Below are 21,324 nucleotides of genomic sequence, written 5' to 3' on the forward strand. Positions count from 1 at the left end.
TAATGTACCTTTACTAACCAGATTTTTAAATTTCCTAATTATCTAGTCTTCTATTATCTTTTTTTTTTTTTTTTTGCCTTCAGGGTTTTTTTCTTATTTTGTTGTATTTATAGGGTTTTGCCTTAAATTATTTTGGCTGTGTCTTATATTACTTGAGGTTTTTAAGTAATAAAGGGGAGGGGTGGAGTCCTGCATCCTATTTGGAAGCTTCCAATGAAGGGAACAGATTCACTCCTCCCCAGGAGCTGCATTAAATTTTCAGATTGCAGATCCTTAAAGCTAGCTGTTTGCTCAAACTAAGTCAGACAACACTTCCACAATTATAAGGAAGTGAACCAACAGGTTAATGCAGGGCTATGGGATCTTCTTCGGTATTTTCTAATATCATGTTACAAGAACTATCACCAAGAAAATTCTAGCTTTTTCTCCAGCTTACAGTTATTTTAATAAGACAAACACGTATCTGTTCACGTAACTATTTAATTATAAATAGGATAACTTCGTGTTAATTTTTATTAGGGTTATAAGAAGCTAGAAATAGTGGGTTGCCCAGCTGTGCTTTGCCTCTTCCTTCCTAGTCTAGAAACAGAAAACTTCTTTTTCAGAGCTAAATGACATTTCCTCTTCTGATTTGTTCAAAATCGAATCCCTATCTCTATCGAAGAAGCTGCTGTTATTAAGATGTGGGTTATCCCTTCAGCAGGCGCTGTCAATTACGTATCTCCCATGAGCTTACTGGTCTGACTTTCCACTGAAATGGTTTGCTGTCAGCACTGACATATGAATACTATGAAAGGATTTCTGTCGAATGCTTATACCACATCAGTTCTTCCTTAGCAGTTAAGGATCTATTCTGGTGAAATACTGGAAGTAAATGCAAGAGAATGAATTAGAAGCTGTCCAGGTCTTGATGTCCTAGATCTACACATTTGACTATATTGAACTACACAAAGGTAGACTTTAAGATGGTAGGAAATCAACCTAATTTACCCATTTTACCCTAATTTATTAATCATGAGCATTTTACTCTAGTCTAACATGCAGTTGATGCCAGTTAACATTTTATCAAGGCCACTGAACTAAGGTAGGCTTAAACTTGATGAATTTCCTGGCAGTGTCATTAGCATAGCTTCATTTCCTTCAGACGTTACTTAGTTAAAAGTTACAGAGCCATCCCTGGTGGTCCAGTGGCTAAGACTCCGTGCTTCCACTGCAGGGTCACAGGTTCGATCCCTGGTCAGGGAACTAAGATCCCGCATGCTACACGGTGCGGCCAAAAAAAAAAAGTTACAATCTCCAGTCTTAAGAACTGTGTATGTATGACCCCAACTGAAACTGAAAAACAGGGAGCATGCTTTTCTTCTAGAAGAATCTTCAGTTCTGAAGGTTAGCTGGCCTTTCAGGCAGGCATCTTCCACCAGTGCACTGACCCGATTACTGGTCTCTGAAAGCTGCTGTGTTTGGAAATGTGGATGCTATTAAGGCACTTCCATCCCATTATACTTTACTCAGCTAGTAATTATGAATATGAGCTCAGCTCTGTGGAAAACAGAATGGAACGGTCAGCAGTCATACTCCGTGAGTCTGCTCCCCTTGTGTCCAGTTTTTGCCGGTTTTCCTGATAATAGCCCTGACCCTCAGAAACTTTCTGTAACTCCAGGTTTGAATCTCTAAGCTTCCAAGTTTAGCATCTGAAAAACCTCATGCTGGAAGTTTTCTTTAGAGTCTGTGATTCAAGAGCCATAAACAATATGTATAATCAAGGAAGGATTTCAGGGCTACAGGGGAGAACTGAAATTTGATTAGGGTTTGGAACTGAGCACTTGTTTACTCCTGCCTTCATCTCAGGGGACCCAGATGCTGGTCCACATGGGGCTCGACAGTCGCTCTGCATTATATCACACAGAAAGGAATCTCCCCCTCGCTTACCCACCATTCACTCACTTCTGTGGGAAATTACTGAGGAAAGGGAAAATATAACAATTATACACATATCAATACATATGCATCGGTCTCCAAATGAAGTCTGGATCCTGTGACTCTGGAAGTCCTTGTATTAGCAGTGGAGGCAATTAGGCTACAGGCTGGGCAGCAGCACTGCTCACTGCTCACTGGGCAGCTTGATCTGAAATAAGCCTGAAGCTCTCCTCCATAAAAAGAATTGTAACAAATTAATATTAACTAGTTAAAATTAGTACAGGTACTTTTTTTTTTTTTTGCGGTATGCGGGCCTCACTGCCGCAGCCTCTCCTGCTACGGAGCACAGGCTCCGGACGCGCAAGCTCAGCGGCCATGGCTCACGGGCTTAGCTGCTCCGCGGCACTCAGGACCCTCCCGGACCGGGGCACGAACCCGTGTACCCTGCATCGGCAGGCGGATTCCCAACCATTGCACCACCAGGGAAGCCCCAGTACAGGTACTTTTTAACAGCAGTTTCGAATGTAACTTTTATAAGCATGTCAACATGATGCTGTCTGCCTAATAGCGTGGCATTTGTTTTTAAATTAATTTTAGCTAAAACATGAGGAACAATCATTTTGTTCTTTGAGCACAATGTTAAAAATTGCTTTTAATATGAGGGGAAATATTGTTTAAATTAGACAGTTGTTTTTTTTTTTTTTGTGTGGTACGCGGGCCTCTCACCGCTGTGGCCTCTCGTGTTGCAGAGCACAGGCTCCAGACACGCAGGCTCAGCGGCCATGGCTCACGGGCCTAGCAGCTCCGCGGCATGTGGGATCTTCCTGGACCGAGGCATGAACCCGTGTCCCCTGTGTCGGCAGGCGGACTCTCAACCACTGCACCACCAGGGAAGCCCTAAATTAGACAGTTTATATCAAAATAAACTGTAATGTTATTCTGAACACTTAAATATGTAGCTTTTAGCTATTTTAAATCAAAGCAAGGAAGACAAGGACAGAACCACCTCTAAGCACATAATGAAGGTGGAAGGAAAGCCCCATGGCTGCATTGACAATAACGGAAAAAGCCACAAAAATCTTTATCAAAAATACTCTCTTTGGGTTCCAAATTACTCAAGACACTCAGTATTGGGTGTTTTTGGAGTTTAAATAAAAACTACTTTTCAAATTACACGAGAAAGAGAAGACAACTGCATAAAGAAGAAAGATCACGGCTGATGAATACATTTTTATTCAGATCCATCCTTACACTTCTTTGCATGAGTAATCATGGGTGGGATTTTATTTGCAGGAGGAGAAGGTCTTCCAGTAGAAATTCTTGCAGGGCGTTTCATCTCGGCAAGTGGACTGTTGGAGGGGCAGGACTTCCTGCCGTTTAAACACCTCCCTGGCTTCCCCTCCTAAAAAGGACACTGCCGTGGCCTGGGAGGCCCACTCATACCACCACGCAAGGGAAGTCAACAGCTGTTTTTCTTTATTTCTGCCACTTCCTGTATATGCTTTTAAAAAGAAGCAGAGGACAAAGGAAAGACAAATCAACCACCTGGTTCAGCCAGCATTAAGATACATAATTCCTTAAAAAAAAAAATGCTCCAGAACAATAAATCACATTTCTATTTAAAGGATAAGTTAAGAGAACACCTTAACAAAATTGCTCTAATTAGAGAAAAGAAGTTGAAATTTTTCAATCAAGGAAACTCTGCTTGTTTTGCCCCTAATCTTGGCTGAGGTTCTTAATTAGAAGAGGTCAAGAAATCTATCATTTTCCCTGACAAGTGACTGGCAGCTAAGAAGCCCCCCAAGGTGGATCAGGCTAATTTAGCTTGGTTTTCCCATCTCTGGTCTTCCTCTTGGCTGTCCACAAATTGCTTTTCGAGAGAGATCAGCTTGAGACGTTATATTCTGGCTTTTCAAACTCCTTAGAAAGCTTCTAGGAGTAATCTGATGATGAATGACTTGTCTGGAACTCATCTGATAAGTTCAGAGAAAAATCCATTTTTAATGGTCAACTTTATGTACTCTTTCTTGGAACTTTTTCAAAATGGGAAAAAGAGAAAAATAAGTCATGTCATGAAATTACAAATTCTCACAATGGAAAATGTAATGATGTCAATTAATCTGAGCCAGTGAGAACATGTGCTGTATATATAAATTAAGATTCTAGAAGTATGTGTGACTAATACCACAGTGGCAGCTCCATGATTGCACTGCAATAGACTGCTGTAATCACTAAATGTTTCAAAGACTAGCAGATGGAGACTGCTAGCTCGAAGAAGCTCCCCTTAGTTTCAGAGCTTTCTAACAAACTTCCTAACAACTGAAGGTAGACAAGAATCAATGGTCTATATGGACATCACGGCACAGGGCAGCTGAGGGGCACACTGCAGAGTCCAGCCCTGCAGTCTGTCCTGTACACACCCAGCCGTGGAGATGCTGGGGAATCCATAGGGGTGGCCAAATGTGCCAAGGAAAGAGACAGCCCACAAGTGGGTCAGCATGTGGCCGAGTCAGACTACTCACCCCACTGTCACGGCCGGCGAGGCCGCCCTCCAGGGGAAGGGCAGCGGCGGCAGGCAGAGGGGCGGCAGCATCCTCGGGCTGACTGGCACTTCTCTCCAGCCCTGCGGCTGCTCATCCTGCTTGGCAGCCCCGAAATCAGTGTGTTGTGGACTTGGGTCTCTTCTTTGGAGACCAGGGGGTTATTTTAAGCTCAACCTGCAGCTGTGTTTTTGTATATATGCCTGTCTAAAGCCTGTACCTCCTCTTCCTTCACACTCAAGCAGTGACGCATAAGCCTGAGCAATCAGTGCCCACAAAAATGCTTTCGGATTGGATTTAACCCCTTCATTAAAGCCTCAGATCTCTTCCTGTGTTGAGAGTGGATTTGCTCCTACTTTAGAATGCAAAGTGCACTTGCCTCTGAAGAAGTTCTACCTCCTCATAATTATGCCCAAGCAAGCAGGAAGCCATGAGAAAACCAAGTGATTTAACATAATACAAAATTAGCCTTGGATAGGAGCTTAAAACCTGCAATTTTGCCCACGTAAAAGTATGACTGAATCTGCTTGGGCAGAAGAAACAAGGCGACGGTGAGGGCTCAGGGAGCCGCTCAGCACCCACTGGTCTCCAAACCGCAGGCAAGGGTGACCCGAGTGATGGTTCCCCAGCACCGCCTCCCCGCCCAGCAGGCCACTGTCCTCTGGCCCAGGCCTTCCCAAACTGTGACGTGGACCCAAATCACCTTATTAAGATTAAAATGCATATTCTGATGTCGTGGGTACAAGGAGGAGTCGAGATCCCACAATTCTAATGAGCTGACACTAGAGTAACCAGTGCTTTTCATCTGCTGCTGGCCACTCACTAGTGGCTCGTAAACTAGCACTTTTTTTTTTTTTTTGCGGTACGCGGGCCTCTCACTGTTGTGGCCTCTCCCGTTGCGGAGCACAGGCTCCGGACGCGCAGGCTCAGCGGCCATGGCTCACGGGCCCAGCCGCTCCGTGGCACGTGGGATCTTCCCAGACCGGGGCACAAACCCGTGTCCCCTGCATCGGCAGGCGGACTCTCAACCACTGCGCCACCAGGGAAGCCCTAGCACTTTTTTTGAATGAAATAAAAATTAGAGGGCATCATGCTGAGTAAGGATAAATACTGGTGTGTGTGTGTGTGTGTGTGTGTGTGTGTGTGTGTGTGTGTGTGTGTGTGTGTGTGTGTGTGTGTGTGTGTGTGTGTGTGTGTGTGTGTGTGTGTGTGTGTGTGTGTGTGTGTGTGTGTGAAGCGTAAAACGTACTTCTTACTGAATGCCCTGTACTTGACCAGCTCCTGGGGCTTCCTCTCCTCCTGAAGACAGCTCCACTGCTAAGAACTCCAGAACGTGAAGCCCTCTGTGCCGTGCCACCTCCTGGCTCCTCCGGATGGGTCCCAGGTTCAGAGTCACACAAACAAATGTGCAGACCCTCTTCACCTAACTGAGACAGCTAGGAAAATCCGAAACACCCACCACTAACCTACTAAGGTGACCGATGTCAAAGGCAAGGTTCTAAACGGAAGAAAGCAACCAAAGAACTGACAGCGCTTTCCAGAAGTGAACGCTGAAGCTTTCGGTTTTCCAAGAGCCTGGTTCACACCCCTTCACAAGGGAAATCTCAACCTTAAATTTCATTGCATCACAGGCTTGTGGTTTAAGATTCTAGGTAAAATCGGCACGGCACGATGACCCATGGATCATACGCTGCATATCGCCTAGTCCCTTTTTTGGTACCACAATAAATTTTTTGCCTAACTCCCACAAATGGCGTTAAAAATGTTCAGATATTCTTGCAGATGAGAAGGTCATGGCAGCTCAGCCAGCTTCTTATAGCCTTGCAGTATATTCCCAGGTTTTATTCAGTGGCCTCATTAAACACCGAGCGTCTGGCATGTACCACCTAGAGGTACAAGGGAGCCACATCCTCCACCGCGACAGAGTTGTTACAGCCCCGCGAAGGGGCAGGATACACACTCTGCAAATGAGAGAAAAGTAAATTTTTGGTGCAAAGAGGGTTATGTGCTGCGGGTTGGAGAAGGCTTCATGGGATCTTATTACTGGCCGTTTTCAAGGAGATGGCAACATATCGTAGTACTTTAAGGTGACGGCTCTAGACTAAAATCCCGGTTTTGCCGTTGAATTAACTTTTCTAGGGCCTCGGGTTCCTCATCTATAAAATGGGGATAAAAACCGTACCTACTGCCTACCTCACAGAACTCTGTGAGGACCAAATAAGATCATGATAAGCACCTAACACAAGTAGAAAGCACAGAAGGCCCTCACGATAGGAACTGTTACTAAGAAGATACCCTAAATCCTTAGTCCTTCCTGCCCCACAGTATAAAGAAGAGCTCCCTGCCACAAAACGTTGGAAATCCCTGGTTAGAGCCATAAAACTCAAGCAAAGGCTCCACCTCACCACCCAGCACACCTCAGACCCGGGAACAAGTACTTGGGGGCGCCTGCCTGCCGTGTGTGCACAGCACTACACAAGGCACCCACCACCATCCACCACCCCAAAGCCTGCCCATAGGGAGCCGACGGTCTAATGTTTTATGCAAGAACGTGTGCTTCTGAAAAGAAGTACCATGGGAGCCGTGACTAAAGGAACACAGTACCGCATGATTTCGAAAAAGGGAGATTGTTTATTCTAAAAGGCAGAAGTAGGACCTAGATAGAAGGTGGAACACTCTTCTTCATATACAGAAGAAACTTGCAACAATCAGTGTCCAATAACAGAAAGGGCACTCTGTCCCTGAGGAATTCAGCAGAGCCCCGGGAACCACAGTCAGCAGTGTTGCAGAAGGGGGTCCTACTTGCTGGGGAGATTGGACTAAACGACCTCTAAGGGTTCTTCACAGATTCTGCAATTCAGTAAAGGTAGTAATCGGGCCCTGATTACGCTTTCCCAGACACCTAGGTTTCAAGGTATCAGCTGTGTATGAGCCGGCGTAGACCTACCCCAGCGCATTCCAGCTGCTGCTGTGTGTAGAAGGGGATGCTCTGAAACTTCCCTGGATCGTTCAGTAATAAAAAATTAACACAGGATCTTTTATTTCAATTTTTTTTGAGGAACTGGTGTAACAAGGAAGACAACAAACATTATAAATGTAAATTGCCCCAACTATGCTACCAGGCCACCTTTATGTCAAAGACATCTGCTGCTTTACACGGTCAATCATCTGGCTACGTGGTTAATAAATCTAGTTAAAGTTCAGATGAGCTTCCAGGACTCTGAGGAAGCAAGCCTGTGAGAGAGCCCTCTACCACTCCCTTCTGCCACTGTCAGCAAAGGTGAACTGGAAAGGATGGCTGACATCACATGGACATTCTGGAGTCACCTAAACCCTGATCAGAACGTGCGGTGGGCAAGAGGCAGCTCCTGAGAACTCAGGGAGTAGACTCAGCCATTCCGTACAAAGTCTGGCCACCCCTGTGTTATAATCCCCGAAAAATGTGTTATACTACCACTTGTCTAAAATATGAACAGGTCATACATAAATGTGCCAAATAAACCAAAAGATTACATGAACATCAAGTCAACTTTCTCATCTGGCTAGAAAACTTCATGTCAAAATACCCATGCCAGGCGGGAGGGGCCCTCTACAACCCTCTAATCAGGGACAGGACACCCAGGGTGCACATGGGTTCATCATTTCGAGTCATATGTATTCTGAGTTTCTGGAGCTACAGAAATCTATAGAAACAAGATGCATTATAATGGTTCTACCAATTTCCTTTTATTGTCACATATAACATTGCTGCGAGAGGTATTAACTCTATTTCACTGATAAGAACACAAAGTTTCAGAAAGTCATACAGTGGGAGGGAGGGAGACGCAAGAGGGAAGAGATATGGGAACATATGTATAACTGATTCACTTTGTTATAAAGCAGAAACTAACACACCATTGTAAACCAATTATACTCCAATAAAGATGTTAAAAATAAATAAATAAACAAAACAAAATCAGCCATTCATAGCAAAAAAAAAAAGAAAGTCATACAGCTATTAGAGTTGTGAAATCAGGATGCAAGTCTAGATTTGTCAACCTTTGGAAAGTCCACAGTATCTAGTCTCAAAACTCTCCGTGATGAGGTGTTTAAAGACAGCTAACCTGAAAATGAAACTGCTAACGTACAGATCTTTGGCTGGAATGTACTGTAAAGACGGAAGCCTTCATGATTCACATTTCTTTCACTGATGTGACACAAAGGTGTTACAATTACTATCTGAGACCAAATGATTGGTTATTTGAAGAACCTGAAACCGTGAAGTTTGAATTCAACGCTTTACTATGACCATAGCTCAGCATCTCCTTTTGAGAGGTAGACTCTGGTATCTTTTGCTGATCGTATCTGGGCATGGATGGTATAAATTCTATCCACCTGCACGCACCTTTTCTCTCTCACCCACTCTAGAGTCATCACTCCAAACGTGGCTACCATCTCCATTGGTCAGTAGATCCTGGGTGGTTGGTTAACATCTTCAAGCTTCAGCTTGCTCATCAGTAAAAATGGGAATAAACAAAAAAACCCTGAAAAAGTTGTGAAGAAGAACTATACGGAACACCCAGGGCAGCAGCTGGCACACAGAAACGGCTCTGTAAGTGCCAGGCCCTCTTCTTTACTCCTGTCGCCCCAGCAGGGAAAAGGCATGCCCTGGACCCCTAATAAACCCCAAGGAGAAGACAGCAGACCTGGGACTCCTGAAAGCATCATCTCTCACAAACTAAACAGAGGACACACAACTGAAGTGTTTTGGAGGAGTAGTCAGGTTTTCCTCTCAAGCAAAACTTCTGCCCAGTATAATTACAAAATAGCCAGACAAAAGTCACATAAACTGTGTTTCTGGAGAAAATCACCTTTAAAAAGTAAAAAGGACCATTTCCAAACACCCACCCTTTTACCTTGTGATCACAAGTGACGCGGGTTTAAAAAACAATACTGGGGGGGAAAAAAAAAAAACAATACCGAGAGGCTTCCCTGGTGGCACAGTGGTTAAGAATCTGCCTGCCAATGCAGGGGACACGGGTTCAAGCCCTGGTCCGGGAAGATCCCACATGCCGCGGAGCAACTAAGCCCATGCGCCACAACTACTGAGCCTGCGCTCTAGAGCCTGCGAGCCACAACTACCGAGCCCACGTGCCACAACTACTGAAGCCCGCAAGCCATAACTACTGAGCCACCACACTGAGAGCCCATGCCCTGCAACAAGAGAAGCCCACGCACCACAACGAAGAGTAGCCCCGGCTCGCCACAACTAGAGAAAGCCTGCGCACAGCAACGAAGACCCAATGCAGCTGAAAATAAATTAATTAATTAATTTAAAAAACAATACTGGTAATCAAAAGAACTAAATAGGGAGTTCCCTGGTGGTCCAGTGGTTAGAACTCGGCACTTTCACTGCCATGGCCTGGATTCAATCCCTGGTCAGGGAACTGAGATCCTGCATGCCACGCAGTGCAACCAAAAAAAAAAAAAGGACTAAATAAATATGGCTTTATTCATCTTTCAGGGACTGTCAGCCTAAAAAGTTATATAAAAGAATGAAAAAATAACTATGATTTTTGCTTGAAAAAGTCAATGATATGTAATTGCTAACAAAATTTTATTAACTGCAATAGATACAATTTCCAATATATACCATTCAAACACACTTTTTTCATGTGCTTCAGTAAGACATGGGAGTATTTTGCTTAAGAGTTTCCAGTTCTCTTTTAAACCACCTTTTGCAGTCAGTGACTTGGAGAATACAGTACAAAAAGCCCCCAAGCCTTTTTTTTTTTTTGGTAATCTCCACTTAATCCTTTCAAAACCCTTTGTTGGCAATACATGTTTTTAGTGGCTTTACCTGAAGGCTGCTTTTTCCAAATGGCGACAGACTTTAATTCTCACTTTCCACTACACCAGCCTCTGCTGGCTCCACTGAATTTTTGTTTTCATCCTCTAACTTCTTTTTCTTCTTTGCTTTTCGTTCCAGGTTAAACTGAGCGATGTCTTCATTTTTCTCTGTGATGTATTTTAGCTATAAAAAAATGTTTTTAACTACATTTTTATCTGGTTGTAAAGCCATTTATAAGCCTAAGGGGAGAAAAAAATCTACACCGTTTCCCAACCACTCCCACCCTGGGTTACATTCCTTAGAGTTAAAACACAGCTTCAAATTTTTTCTGGAAGAAGGAATCAACTTCAGAAGTCAACTCCCTGCTACATATCCTACCAAACAGGTAGAGTTCCTTGAAAAGTCAAGAGAATTAAAACTTGCAGCTTACAGAAGGCATGCCAATCACAAATATACTCTACAAAGCACACATATAGTCAACATGCCCCTAAATTTATCCAACTAAAATTATTGAGCAACTACTGTGTACCAGATACTAGAGATACAAGGGAAATAAGACAAGGTCCCTGCCCTCAGGGAAGATTTAGTCTAATGCACAAATTTAGCTGCAACTCTTCAGTAATAAGTTTCTGTCAAATAAAAAAATTAAGAATCCAAAATAAAAACAACATTCTGAAGTAGACAAATATGCACCCAATTAATAGTCTAAGATGACTTGCATTGACGATTCCTTGGCAAAAGGTGGAAATTGCTCACTGAAGCTGACCAAGTAAGAGTTATGACAGAGGATTTATGAGGAGAGAGAAATGTCTTTTCCACTGATACACGGCACCACAGGCGCCTGCGCTATTTTACTTAGGAATCATATCATCCTTAACCCTGACTTAAACTTTGGACAAATAATATTAGAAGAGCAGAGATAGAAAACAGCCCAGTGGAAACAGCACTAGATTCAGGGTTCAAAGGTTAAGGTTCAGCTGTCAACCAGAAAACTTCCTATTTAACTTTGGGAAGTTACTTAACTCCAGTAGCCTAGCCTGTAAAATGGGGCGATCTAGTCATGTTATTGAAAACCCTCAGAGGGTAGTTGTGAGCTTTAAATAATATATGTAAAATATTATCAATAAAAGTCCTGTGTAAACTGCCAAGTGCTACACAAGTTCATTCATTCAGCAACTACTCGTGAGCACCTACTGTGGGCCAGGCCCTATTGTAGGCACGGCAGATGGAGCAGAGAAGAAGGGGACAAAAATCCCTGCCCTCGTGGAGCTCACATTCTGGGGAGGAACGTGAAGTATTTTAACTGCTAGGATCAGACTAAGTCAGGAAACCTCACAGGTGTCCTGGATCTGCCATCGGCCACAGCTACTAGCCTGGGATCACAGCATCACCTGTAAAGTGAGGGCTTGGTCAAGATGATGTCTAGACTTCTTTGAAAAGACAATGTGCTCAATTTCCTGCACATGCCAGATGTACAGATACTCTTTCCATACCTGGCCCAACAGAACTGTGGGCACCGTAATGAAACTATCCCCATACACTCTGGCCTGCGACCTGTCTCTGACATCATGCTCCAAATGAAACATGGGACCAAAGTTTTGAGACATTACAAAAAAGGCACATTATGAATCCAGAGAGCACTGATTAGAAAATTTCAAATTGGCTTAGTAAGATCCATCATAATGAAAGAAAGCCTATAAATTACGGGCAGGTCTGAACGGTTCAAGCATCTCTCGTTTTTAATGCAAGGTGCCCTGGGGAATCACTTCATGGCTGCAAGTGATTAATTGGGAATAATGTATTCTGATGGGAAAGGGGAGTGAGGAAAGAAATTCATCTCTCACCAGTGAATTACTCCTCCTGGCTAAGAGCTTCACATCTTCAGTGTTAATGGTGCTTCTTTTCGCATGTCTGTAGAAAGGGCAGAAACAATTCACCAAAATGTTTGGTATTATTTAAAGTTTTGATGAAACACAAAAGTTCATGGCCAGACTTCACACCAGCAAGGATCTCTAAGTAGCCCATCTTTTCAGATTAAGGTCATTAAGCAACAGTGACACAAAAATGAGTGAAGTGACGAGCCAAGATACCAACTAAATAAAGAGACTGAGAGAAAGCAGAAGCCCATCTGTCCACCTCCACCTGAGGGCCAGCGTGCTTGGAGAATATGAGCAGGGAAAGGAGTGAGGGGTGTTAAACCTTTCCCAAACGGCCTGCTTGGTCACAATGGACACAGAGACCACCATACAAAAAGCAAGAAGGTCAGTGAAGCACCTTCAGTGAAAAGAGAATGACACAGAGCTCACGATACAAAGATCATCTTTGCTTAAGCAGACGCTAAACAGAAGAACAGAGACTTTCCATGAAGCATGGCTTCACTTACACCAAGGTCCTAAAGCTCTTCTCCAAAGGCTACATTACAGGAAAAAGCTTGTGCAGGTGTCTCCTAATATACCATTTCCCAACTAGGAGATAACGCATTCCCCCGACAATAGCCCAGTTAGAACAAAGAACGTCCTTTCAACTGGAGTCTGTCTCTTGCTCACAACATGGACTCAAGTTCTTGTTCCAGTCCTCCTATGTCTGCTTTAAAAGGTAACATGAGATAATAAGCTCTATTCAATAATTTATTACTCTAATTACACCCTTTCTTCCATTTCTAACTTCCTCCAAAAATAAGTAGGAACTTCGTAAGTAGGAATAAGGAGGAATCTTTGTATCCTTAATAACTATCCAAGTGGCCAGCACATAGTAAGTCCTCACTGTTGAGTTAAAGATAAAATCCCAGAAACTGTACTCCATAATTTGGCCGTTAGTCTTTCACATCCTGCCAAGTGTGAAAATATCATGTGCCGTCTCATCATGATTGACAGTACCTGCCTGTCCTGATATGATACCCATGTCAGAAGGTAGCTTCTAACTAGCCACCTGCAAGGACCAGAACAGAGGAAAGGGGGAAAAAAGTCAGACAGAAGGTGACAGAGCACTTCCCTGGTGGCACAGTGGTTAAGAATCCACCTGCCAAAGCAGGGGACACGAGTTCGAGCCCTGGTCCAGGAAGATCCCACATGCCGCGGAGCAACTAAGCCCACGCGCCACAACTGCTGAGCCTGTGCTCTAGAGCCCACGCGCCTAGAGCCCGTGCTCTTCAACAAGAGAAGTCACCACAATGGAAGCTGGCTCGCCGCAACTAGGAAAAGGCTGCACGCAGCAACGAAGACCCAAGGCAGCCAAAAATAAATAAATAAACAAATTAAAAAAAAAAGGTGCTAAAATAGCAGCCACAAAGTATGAAGCCAATCCACAGGTTCCCTGGATGCCATGGACACACCGTGGCCTTCATCTCTATCACACGATCAGGCTGCTCTGGCGGTACTACCGCCTTGGTAAAGTGCCATACAAGGAGCAGGTTCGAGGAAGCAGCGCACTGAACTATTCACAGAGTAACACCAGCTCATCTGTTCACGAGAAGCATTTAGGAAACAGCAGTCAATCGTCTCTGCCACTCAGCTTGTCACCTGGTTTCTCTGCACCATATTCTTTATTCTTTTTTAAAAATATTTATTTATTTACTTACCTGGCTGTGCCGGGTCTTAGTTGCGGCACACGGGATCTTCATTGCGGCACGCCAACTCATAGTTGCAGCGTGCCAACTCTCAGTTGTGGCATGTGGAATCCAGTTCCCCGACCAGGGATCAAACCTGGGCCCCCTGCATTGGGAGCGTGGAGCCCTGGCCACTGGACCACCAGAGAAGTCCCCTCTGCACCATGTTTTAATGTTACCACTTTCCCAGATGAAGGAGCAGGTATATCCTATGCCAGCCACTGCACATCAGAGATTCTCCTAAATCAAACCTCTGGCTCCAGAAAATTACTCTAGGGAACGTAACAAAGGGGTTTTCCATATAACACTTTTAGCAACACAGGTTTCAAAGATTATTCCCAAAATGTCCCTAGAATTTATTTACCGTAGAATATCGATCTTCTTCAAAATGTTTCATCTTTAACATGTTAACAATATTAAGTGACTAGAGATTTCAAAGCTAAATAAGGGAAATTCACAACTTAAATTGGGAGATGATCTTCCAAAGTTTACAGGTGACTTGAATGTATAGTATTTACAATTTAAATGCATTTTATTTCATAGAAACAATGTTACAAACACTGGTTAGGTTCCCAGCCTCCAAAGACTATTTAATATATAGCCAACCTGAAACAGTATGTATTTCAGACTTCTCAAACTGGGGTAATCATACAGTAGTTCTAAGGGCAGGGACTATGTGACAGGGAAAACTCAAAACCACAGGATAAAGTTGACCTTCTGGGAGCATCAATGTTATTCAGTGATAAACTTTAAAACAGGATTTTTTATATGAGAGCAAACTGGACTATTTTGAAAACGAATGTAAAATTAAGACAACAGATGAGTCTTCAAAGAAAATCTGTGCCTGTGTTTGCTCAGGGTCCTTGGGAGGACGTCTGAGGGAGGAGCCCTGGTGCACCCACGTGAGCACCGCAGAAGAGGCGGCATCTCCTAGTAAAGCCTCACTCAGAGAACATAGGCTGACAGCCTTTACACAGACTCCTTTACTCAAAAGATGACGTCCTTCCTTGTGGAGCTGACAGTCTAAGTGATACCCACACACCACTCTGCCCCAGTGCCCAGCAAAAGGAAATGGACTTAACGTAACTATAAAAAACACAGGGACTCCCCTGGTGGCGCAGTGGTGAAGACTCCGCGCTCCCAATGCTCGGGGCCCGGGTTTGATCCCTGGTCAGGGAACTAGATCCCACATGCGTGCCGCAAATAAGAATTCACATGCCACAACTAAGGAGCACACGTGCCACCACTAAAGAGCCCATGAGGCACAACTTAGGAGCATGCCTGCCGCAACTAAGACATGGCGCAACCAAATAAATAAAATAAAATAAAATAAAATAAAAAGACAATCATGGGAATGTAATGTACAGCACGATGACTATTAAAAAAAAAAAACTATAAAAAACACAGAGTACCTGAAAGCTTAATGTGTTACAATGCTAAATAGTTCTAATTTTATTTCTTTTTAAATTTTTTAAAATCTCTGTAGGTTTTTTTTTTTGGCTGTGCCGGGTCTTAGTTGTGGCACGCTGGATCTTCGTTGCCATGTGCAGGATCTTTTAGTTGCGGCATGTGGGATCTAGTTCCCTGAGGAGGGATCGATCCTAGGCCCCCTGCATTGGGAGTGCGGAGTCTTAACCACTGGACCACCAGGGAAGTCCCCTAATTTCATTTTTACTCCTAGTATTTAGAAGTATTTAAAGTTTCATTGTGTTTTCCCACAACTAACACAGAAGTAGCAAGGAAACTCACACCTGAGGGCTTGCTACAGGCATCTAGTGGGTAGAGGCCAGGGGTGCCACTAAACACACTAAAATGCACAGGACAGCCACCACCAGAACAAGGAATTATCCAGTCCAAAATGTCAATAGTGCTGAGGTGATCTGTACTGATAAACTCCATGTTCAAATCAAATAACCATTGTCTACTTATTTACATTTTTGTGTCTTCCTTTGTAGTATAGAGGGCTCATATTTTAAAAAAAAGAAGAAGAAAAGAAATGGCAAGTAAAGGTAGTAAGTGTATTTCACAGGAGACTCAGAGTGGGGGTGGGCACGAGGCACAGGTAAGGGGCAACCACCTGAATTAACAATGATAAGCCATATAAGCTATCAGTATCCCATACATTATCCTTATCCCTTCTGGCCAAGTTGAAGATGCTAAGCGGTTTTTAGGGACTCATACACAGGAATAGGAAAGATTTAGAGCCTGCCCTCTGAGAACCTACTGCTTTAATTCATTCAGAATATTCATCGGAGAAAAAAAGAGCTAACAGGAGCAAGGTGAAAAGTATGGGGTGTGGGAGAGGCTGGCACCAAATCAGAAGTGGGAGCAAATTAGAAAGCTTTGGCCCTTTCAGGCCTTCCTCATTCAAATTGCTTCATGAAAGCAATTCGTTGCAATTGTTTTCAATTACCTGCAGTACTAATTGAAGAGAGGAGCATAAATCACCTGTAAAAGCTAACACTTTACCAGCTGAAAGTAAGTCACACACTTTTCAAGGAGCGTGTGTCTCACTTGTAACAAGCTCAGCAAATGCAGGGCTGACGGGCCATGGGGCTGTATTATCCTGACACCTGCAAGCTTCCCCGCGGAGCACGAAGCAGCCCAGCCTGGGCGCCCAGCCTCACGCCCCAGCGCTACACCACCTGCAGAAATGGCCTTAAAAGCACACACACTGTGCACAGAGTCCTGGAGACATGATTCATACCTTTTTAACCTGGAACTGAATAACTCTGGTTCCGTTAACAAAAAATAGTTGGAAAGCTTCAAAAAATGCCAAATCAAGTCTGAATGGACAGAGATTAAAGCAGATGTTACATTCTTACAGAATCATGATTGGAGACTGAGCATCCACAAAACACAGGGGAAAAAAAAGCTAAAGCTCTCCTGAAATTCACCACCAGATGGGGCGTATCAATAGCATGTAAACAAACAAAGATCCCACAATCAAGCTCTCTACCCACCTTGCAAACATTTCAAGGTCTTTGGCAAAATTTTCTGAAAGAGAAAAAGAGATGTGCTTTAGCTACCCTATAGCAATTTTTTTTCAGCAGTGCTGCATGGCATGTGGGATCTTAGTTCCCTGACCAGGAATCGAACCCGTGCCCCCTGCTTTGGAAGCACAGAATCTTAACCACTGGCCCACCAGGGAAATCCACCCCCCATCTCAATCTTACTTCAGAGGGAGAAAAGTGAAATCTCAATGTCTACAGTAAGTACAGTGACTAACACAACAAATCCTTTTAAAGGTGAGAGGAGGCCCTTCAGGCAGGTCCATCACTGGATTCGTTATGACCTCCTTGCCTCCCTGGCCCCCTCCACCCTTCATTACAAGCCTTTGGTAATTATGGCTACACCTTTCCTTCCTAGAAGCTATCCCTAACTTTAAATTTTGCTACGAGTTAGGGCTTAGGAGGACATTAATCTCCTCTGAAGTCAAGCAAATACCAAGGCTGCAAATTCAACTGTCAAACTGTGGGTGATATAAAAAAGTTACAAAGCAATGAAATTTATGTCTAATGTTCCCGGCAGTTTAAAGCACAATAAAATAAAGGTGCTGATGCCCCCGTGTTAGGGTAATAGAAAAAAAAATAGTTCTTTCCATAAGCTATCTGAATCTTACGGCCAATAAAAGAAACGTTTCGCGAACGGTGTCCAATGATAATGTTCTCTGTCTGCTGGTAAGACATGCCATGACACCCCACCCCCGCACATTTCTCCCAGGCAAATCAACCTCTGGGCTTTCTATACATCTACAGGAAGACCGTGGCTGCATACCGCACTGTTGAAAAGTCACCTCCGAAATCGCTGCAATGGTTTGTTTGCTGAACTGCATCTCTTTGTCCGACGCAACTTCCTCACAAAGACAGCCAACAGTGTAGTGAACCGCTGCCTTTAGCCTCTGAAGCAAAATCAAAACACTTTGTGGGTAAGATTGCAAATAAGAGCTTTTCACATCTTAAAAAATTAAGATTAGGAGAGGGTCTGCTCACCCTAATTCCTTCAGCACTTTCCATAATGGCCGAGTGAGTTTTCAACTGTACTAAAAAATTAATGGGGCCCTCTGGAGTGTGACTTGTAGAAACATTACTTTAATGTTAATGGTTAATGGTTATGATTTAGGTCAAGTAAAGGTAAGGAATTATGATGGCAATTCAGCAGGGAATGAAGGCAGACTGGTACTTGGGAGGCATCTATGTGACTTTACTCAGTTATTCCACATTTATGTGCCAAGTGCCTACTGCGTGAAGGCGTGTGCTAGGTGTCTGGGCAACACAATGAAAAAAGACAGGGATTTCTGCCCCCATATGGGGGTTAACCAAGCAAATGCAAAAGGATCCCGTCCCTGTGCTTCAAGTCCTTGCCAGCCCCTGTCCTGCATGAGACAGGACGAATGATCAGGACAACACAGGGAAAGGCTCGTGAGGCTACATCGGACCCCCCTCTGATTTGCTGGTTTGCTAGCCCACCTCAACAGGACCCTCACTGCTCCTCAGCAACCCTTTCAGGTGCTGGAAAACATACCTCTACCCATGCGGAGGAGTAAAGAAGCCAAACAAGCTAAGCCAAGGTCTCCGTCTCACGTGAATAAACTTGCTGAGCCCTGTGTGGGCTCCACCTGTGCTGGAAACAGAGCTGAAGCGGACATGGTGACAGCTGAACCCAAGACAGTATCAACTCTACCAGCAAATGTTCACGGTAGAAGCAAGATGAGGAGGAACTGCAAAAACACAAGTCCAGGACCCCAGAGTAGAGGCCAGGCAGATAAGCAAGGGACCTACGTTCCTTAGTTTCAGATGTCACAAGAGTAGGTAAGTAGAGGGCATTGATGAGAGGAGACAAAGAGACCACCACTCTGGGAGGGATAAAAACCCTCCAAGGGATCTTTTGTAGGTATCTGTAGAGGTGAGGTTAGGGGCGGGGGAACAGGACAAGGGATCCTTCCGACTGCTCCAGAAGTTTTCTCTGCCGGCCCCTCCCCCCCACCTCCTGGAACGGGCTAAGTGCCTTCCTCGATGCTGAACACTGAGAGGCTAAATCTCTATCTAGACTCTAAACTCCTCGAGGGCAGGACCCTTCAAGTGTTGTTCACAGCTGTCCACCTAGTGGCAAGAACAGCTGGCTGAGTGAATGGCTGGATCCCGCCCCCCCCCCCTCACCACTGCATAGTGAACGAGGTTCAAATTTCTCAGTCCATCTTTGCAGCCTCACTCACTTACTCAGTAAGCGCTGTCTATTGAGAGCCACGCTCTGTACTAGGGGCTGAGAACACAAAACTGAAAAGGACAGTCCCTGCTCTCAAAGAGATTATCTCCCACCACACCTGTGCCATGAATAGACTCCTGGAAACCACCAATGTCATGAAACACAAAGAAGGTGGAGAACCCTTCCAGGGAAGACCGGAGCCAGGACCACTTGATGCAAGGCATGATCCCTGACTGGATCCTGGATGAAGAAAAAAGACCACTAAAGAACATCTTTGGGGGCTTCCCTGGTGGCGCAGTGGTTAAGAATCCACCTGCCAATGCAGGAGACATGGGTTCGAGTCCTGGTCCAGGAAGATCCCACCTGCCCCTGTGCCACAACTACTGAAGCCCGCGCACCTAGAGCCTGTGCTCCGCAACAAGAGAAGCCACTGCAGTGAGAAGCCCACGCACTGCAACAAAGAGTAGCCCCTGCTCGCCGCAACTAGAGAAAGCCCGCACGCAGCAACGAAGACCCAATGCAGCCAAAAATAAATAAATAAAAAGAAAAAAAAGAACATCTTTCGGACAACTGGGAGAAATTGAATATGGACTGACATTAGATCATAGTATTTTATCAATATCAAACTTCCTGAGTGTGATCAGAGATTATGTCACAGAATGCCCTTGTTCTTGGGAGAAGCATGCTGAAGTATTAAAATTTAAAGGTGAAGTGTCAAGTGTATTTAATTCTCAAATAATTCCGAAAAAAGGAGCAAGGGAGCAAATACAGCAAAACGTTAACCGGTGAATCGAGGTGAGGGGCATATGGGTGATGAATACATTATTCTTGCAACTTTTTCTTGAAGGCTTGAACTTCAAAATAAAGGAAGGGAGTGGGTAAACAGCGTCTGAACCTTAGAAGCTCATTCCCGTGTCTCTTCGGTTAATCCTCTCTGAGGTTGCCACCCTGGTTCTTGCTTTTCACCTCCTTACAACACTGTTCTCTCGACTCTGCCACGCGGTATTTATTCCGGTGCTGACTAAAGGACTGGATACCCATAACTATCCCGAGAACTGGTTATTACCCGATTTTCCATCTAGGAAAACTGAGTTTGGGCAGAGTCAACACAACCCTCCGGGCGGAGTCGAGATTCGAACTCACATCCGATGGGCTCGGGAGCCGGACGGCCTGAGGGTTTGCACCAGGGTCTGAGGCTTGTCTCCTCGCGGGCAGGACGGAGAGCGCACGGGTTACGGGAGCCAACATTTTCGAGCTTGTGCCGCGCGCCAGGCGCCTCACAACGACCCTGTCCAAGGAGACTGAGGCTGCCCCAAAGCCAGAGGGGCCCCGGCCGCCGGCCTCCGCGGAGCGCCGCAGGAACTTCCACGGACTCTCCTTTCTTACGCCGCCGCCCGCACGCTCCAACCCGCGATACCATGGAAACCGCCTCCCAGCACCCCCCGCGGCAGCCGAGCCGGCCTAAGCGCAGGCGCCAGGCGGTCGGAGCCGGCCCGAGCCGGCCCGCGCAGGCCCGAGCTCGCCCTCCGACCCCGGCACGAAGGCGAGGGCAGGCGGAGGCAGGGCCTTTTTCTCCCCTGCACAATCTAGACGCCGTCCTCCCCCAGCCCAGCCAAGACTGCATTCTCCGGTACCTGTTGGTAAGAGAATCGCTGCTGCTCCTCGGCCCCCTCCTCCTCCTCCATCATCACCGCCGGCGGATCCTGGCAGGCGCGCGATGACAGACAGTGGCGGTGGCCGGGAAGGCCCAGTCGGATTTTCCCGCCGCGGCGCCGGGCGACGGGCCGCGCGGGGGGCCAAAGCGCGAAGCTGCCTCGTGCCTCGCTCTCGGCCCCTAGCGGTGGCTCTGGGAAGGGCGCCTCGCAGCCTATCTGCTCCCGCCCCGCCCAAGCCGAGCTCCCCGGGGACCCCAGAGCCAGCTCTGCGCGGAGCACAGTGGGCAGCACCGGCTCCCGGGGTGGGGGTAGGGGGGCGGGGAGGGAGGGAGAGAGAGAGAGAGAGAGAGAGAGAGAGAGAGAGAACAGGGACAACGGTACACAACTCTGTATTGTAAGTTACATGCGGCTGTAACCTTGGTGTGCCTTGCAAAATCCAGTGTGGGTTTTTCTAATTCTGTAGTGTCACAAAGTCAGACCACGGATAAATGTTTGATTTCTATCCCCTTAAGCGAATAAGTTGCTCACCCCATTGCCATTGCCAAAGGAATATAGCTATGACCCGAATGTTGG

The 21,324-nt window shown here is 45.4% G+C and overlaps 2 protein-coding genes across 3 annotated transcripts; both read right to left on the reverse strand.

The window, feature by feature from the left end:
• Positions 1–3,162: 3,162 nt before the first annotated feature.
• LOC309975247 (cortistatin-like) lies at positions 3,163–4,510 on the reverse strand (the record flags this gene model as incomplete). The annotated part of the gene is given in 3 exon segments (XM_082860247.1): positions 3,163–3,385; positions 3,388–3,418; positions 4,445–4,510. Coding segments are annotated over 3 exon segments (282 nt in total). The 3' UTR covers positions 3,163–3,200.
• Positions 3,317–20,826, reverse strand: LOC309957840 (centromere protein S). Of its 2 annotated transcripts, XM_082833350.1 has the most exons (6): positions 20,731–20,826; positions 17,669–17,792; positions 16,855–16,888; positions 12,132–12,198; positions 10,297–10,470; positions 3,317–3,418 (listed from the first exon to the last, which is right to left on the reverse strand). In XM_082833350.1, exons 1-5 carry the CDS (start codon positions 20,782–20,784, stop codon positions 10,330–10,332), a joined length of 420 nt encoding a protein of 139 aa, XP_082689476.1. In that variant the 5' UTR covers positions 20,785–20,826; the 3' UTR covers positions 3,317–3,418; positions 10,297–10,329. The 2 variants fall into 2 exon arrangements, with proteins under 2 accessions (XP_082689476.1, XP_082689475.1); XM_082833349.1 differs by lacking the exon at positions 3,317–3,418 and having other exon boundaries at positions 9,904–10,470.
• Positions 20,827–21,324: the final 498 nt, after the last annotated feature.

Source organism: Leucopleurus acutus (genome assembly GCF_964270905.1).
Source record: "Leucopleurus acutus genome assembly, chromosome: 2".
Taxonomy (NCBI): Eukaryota; Metazoa; Chordata; class Mammalia; order Artiodactyla; family Delphinidae; genus Leucopleurus; species Leucopleurus acutus.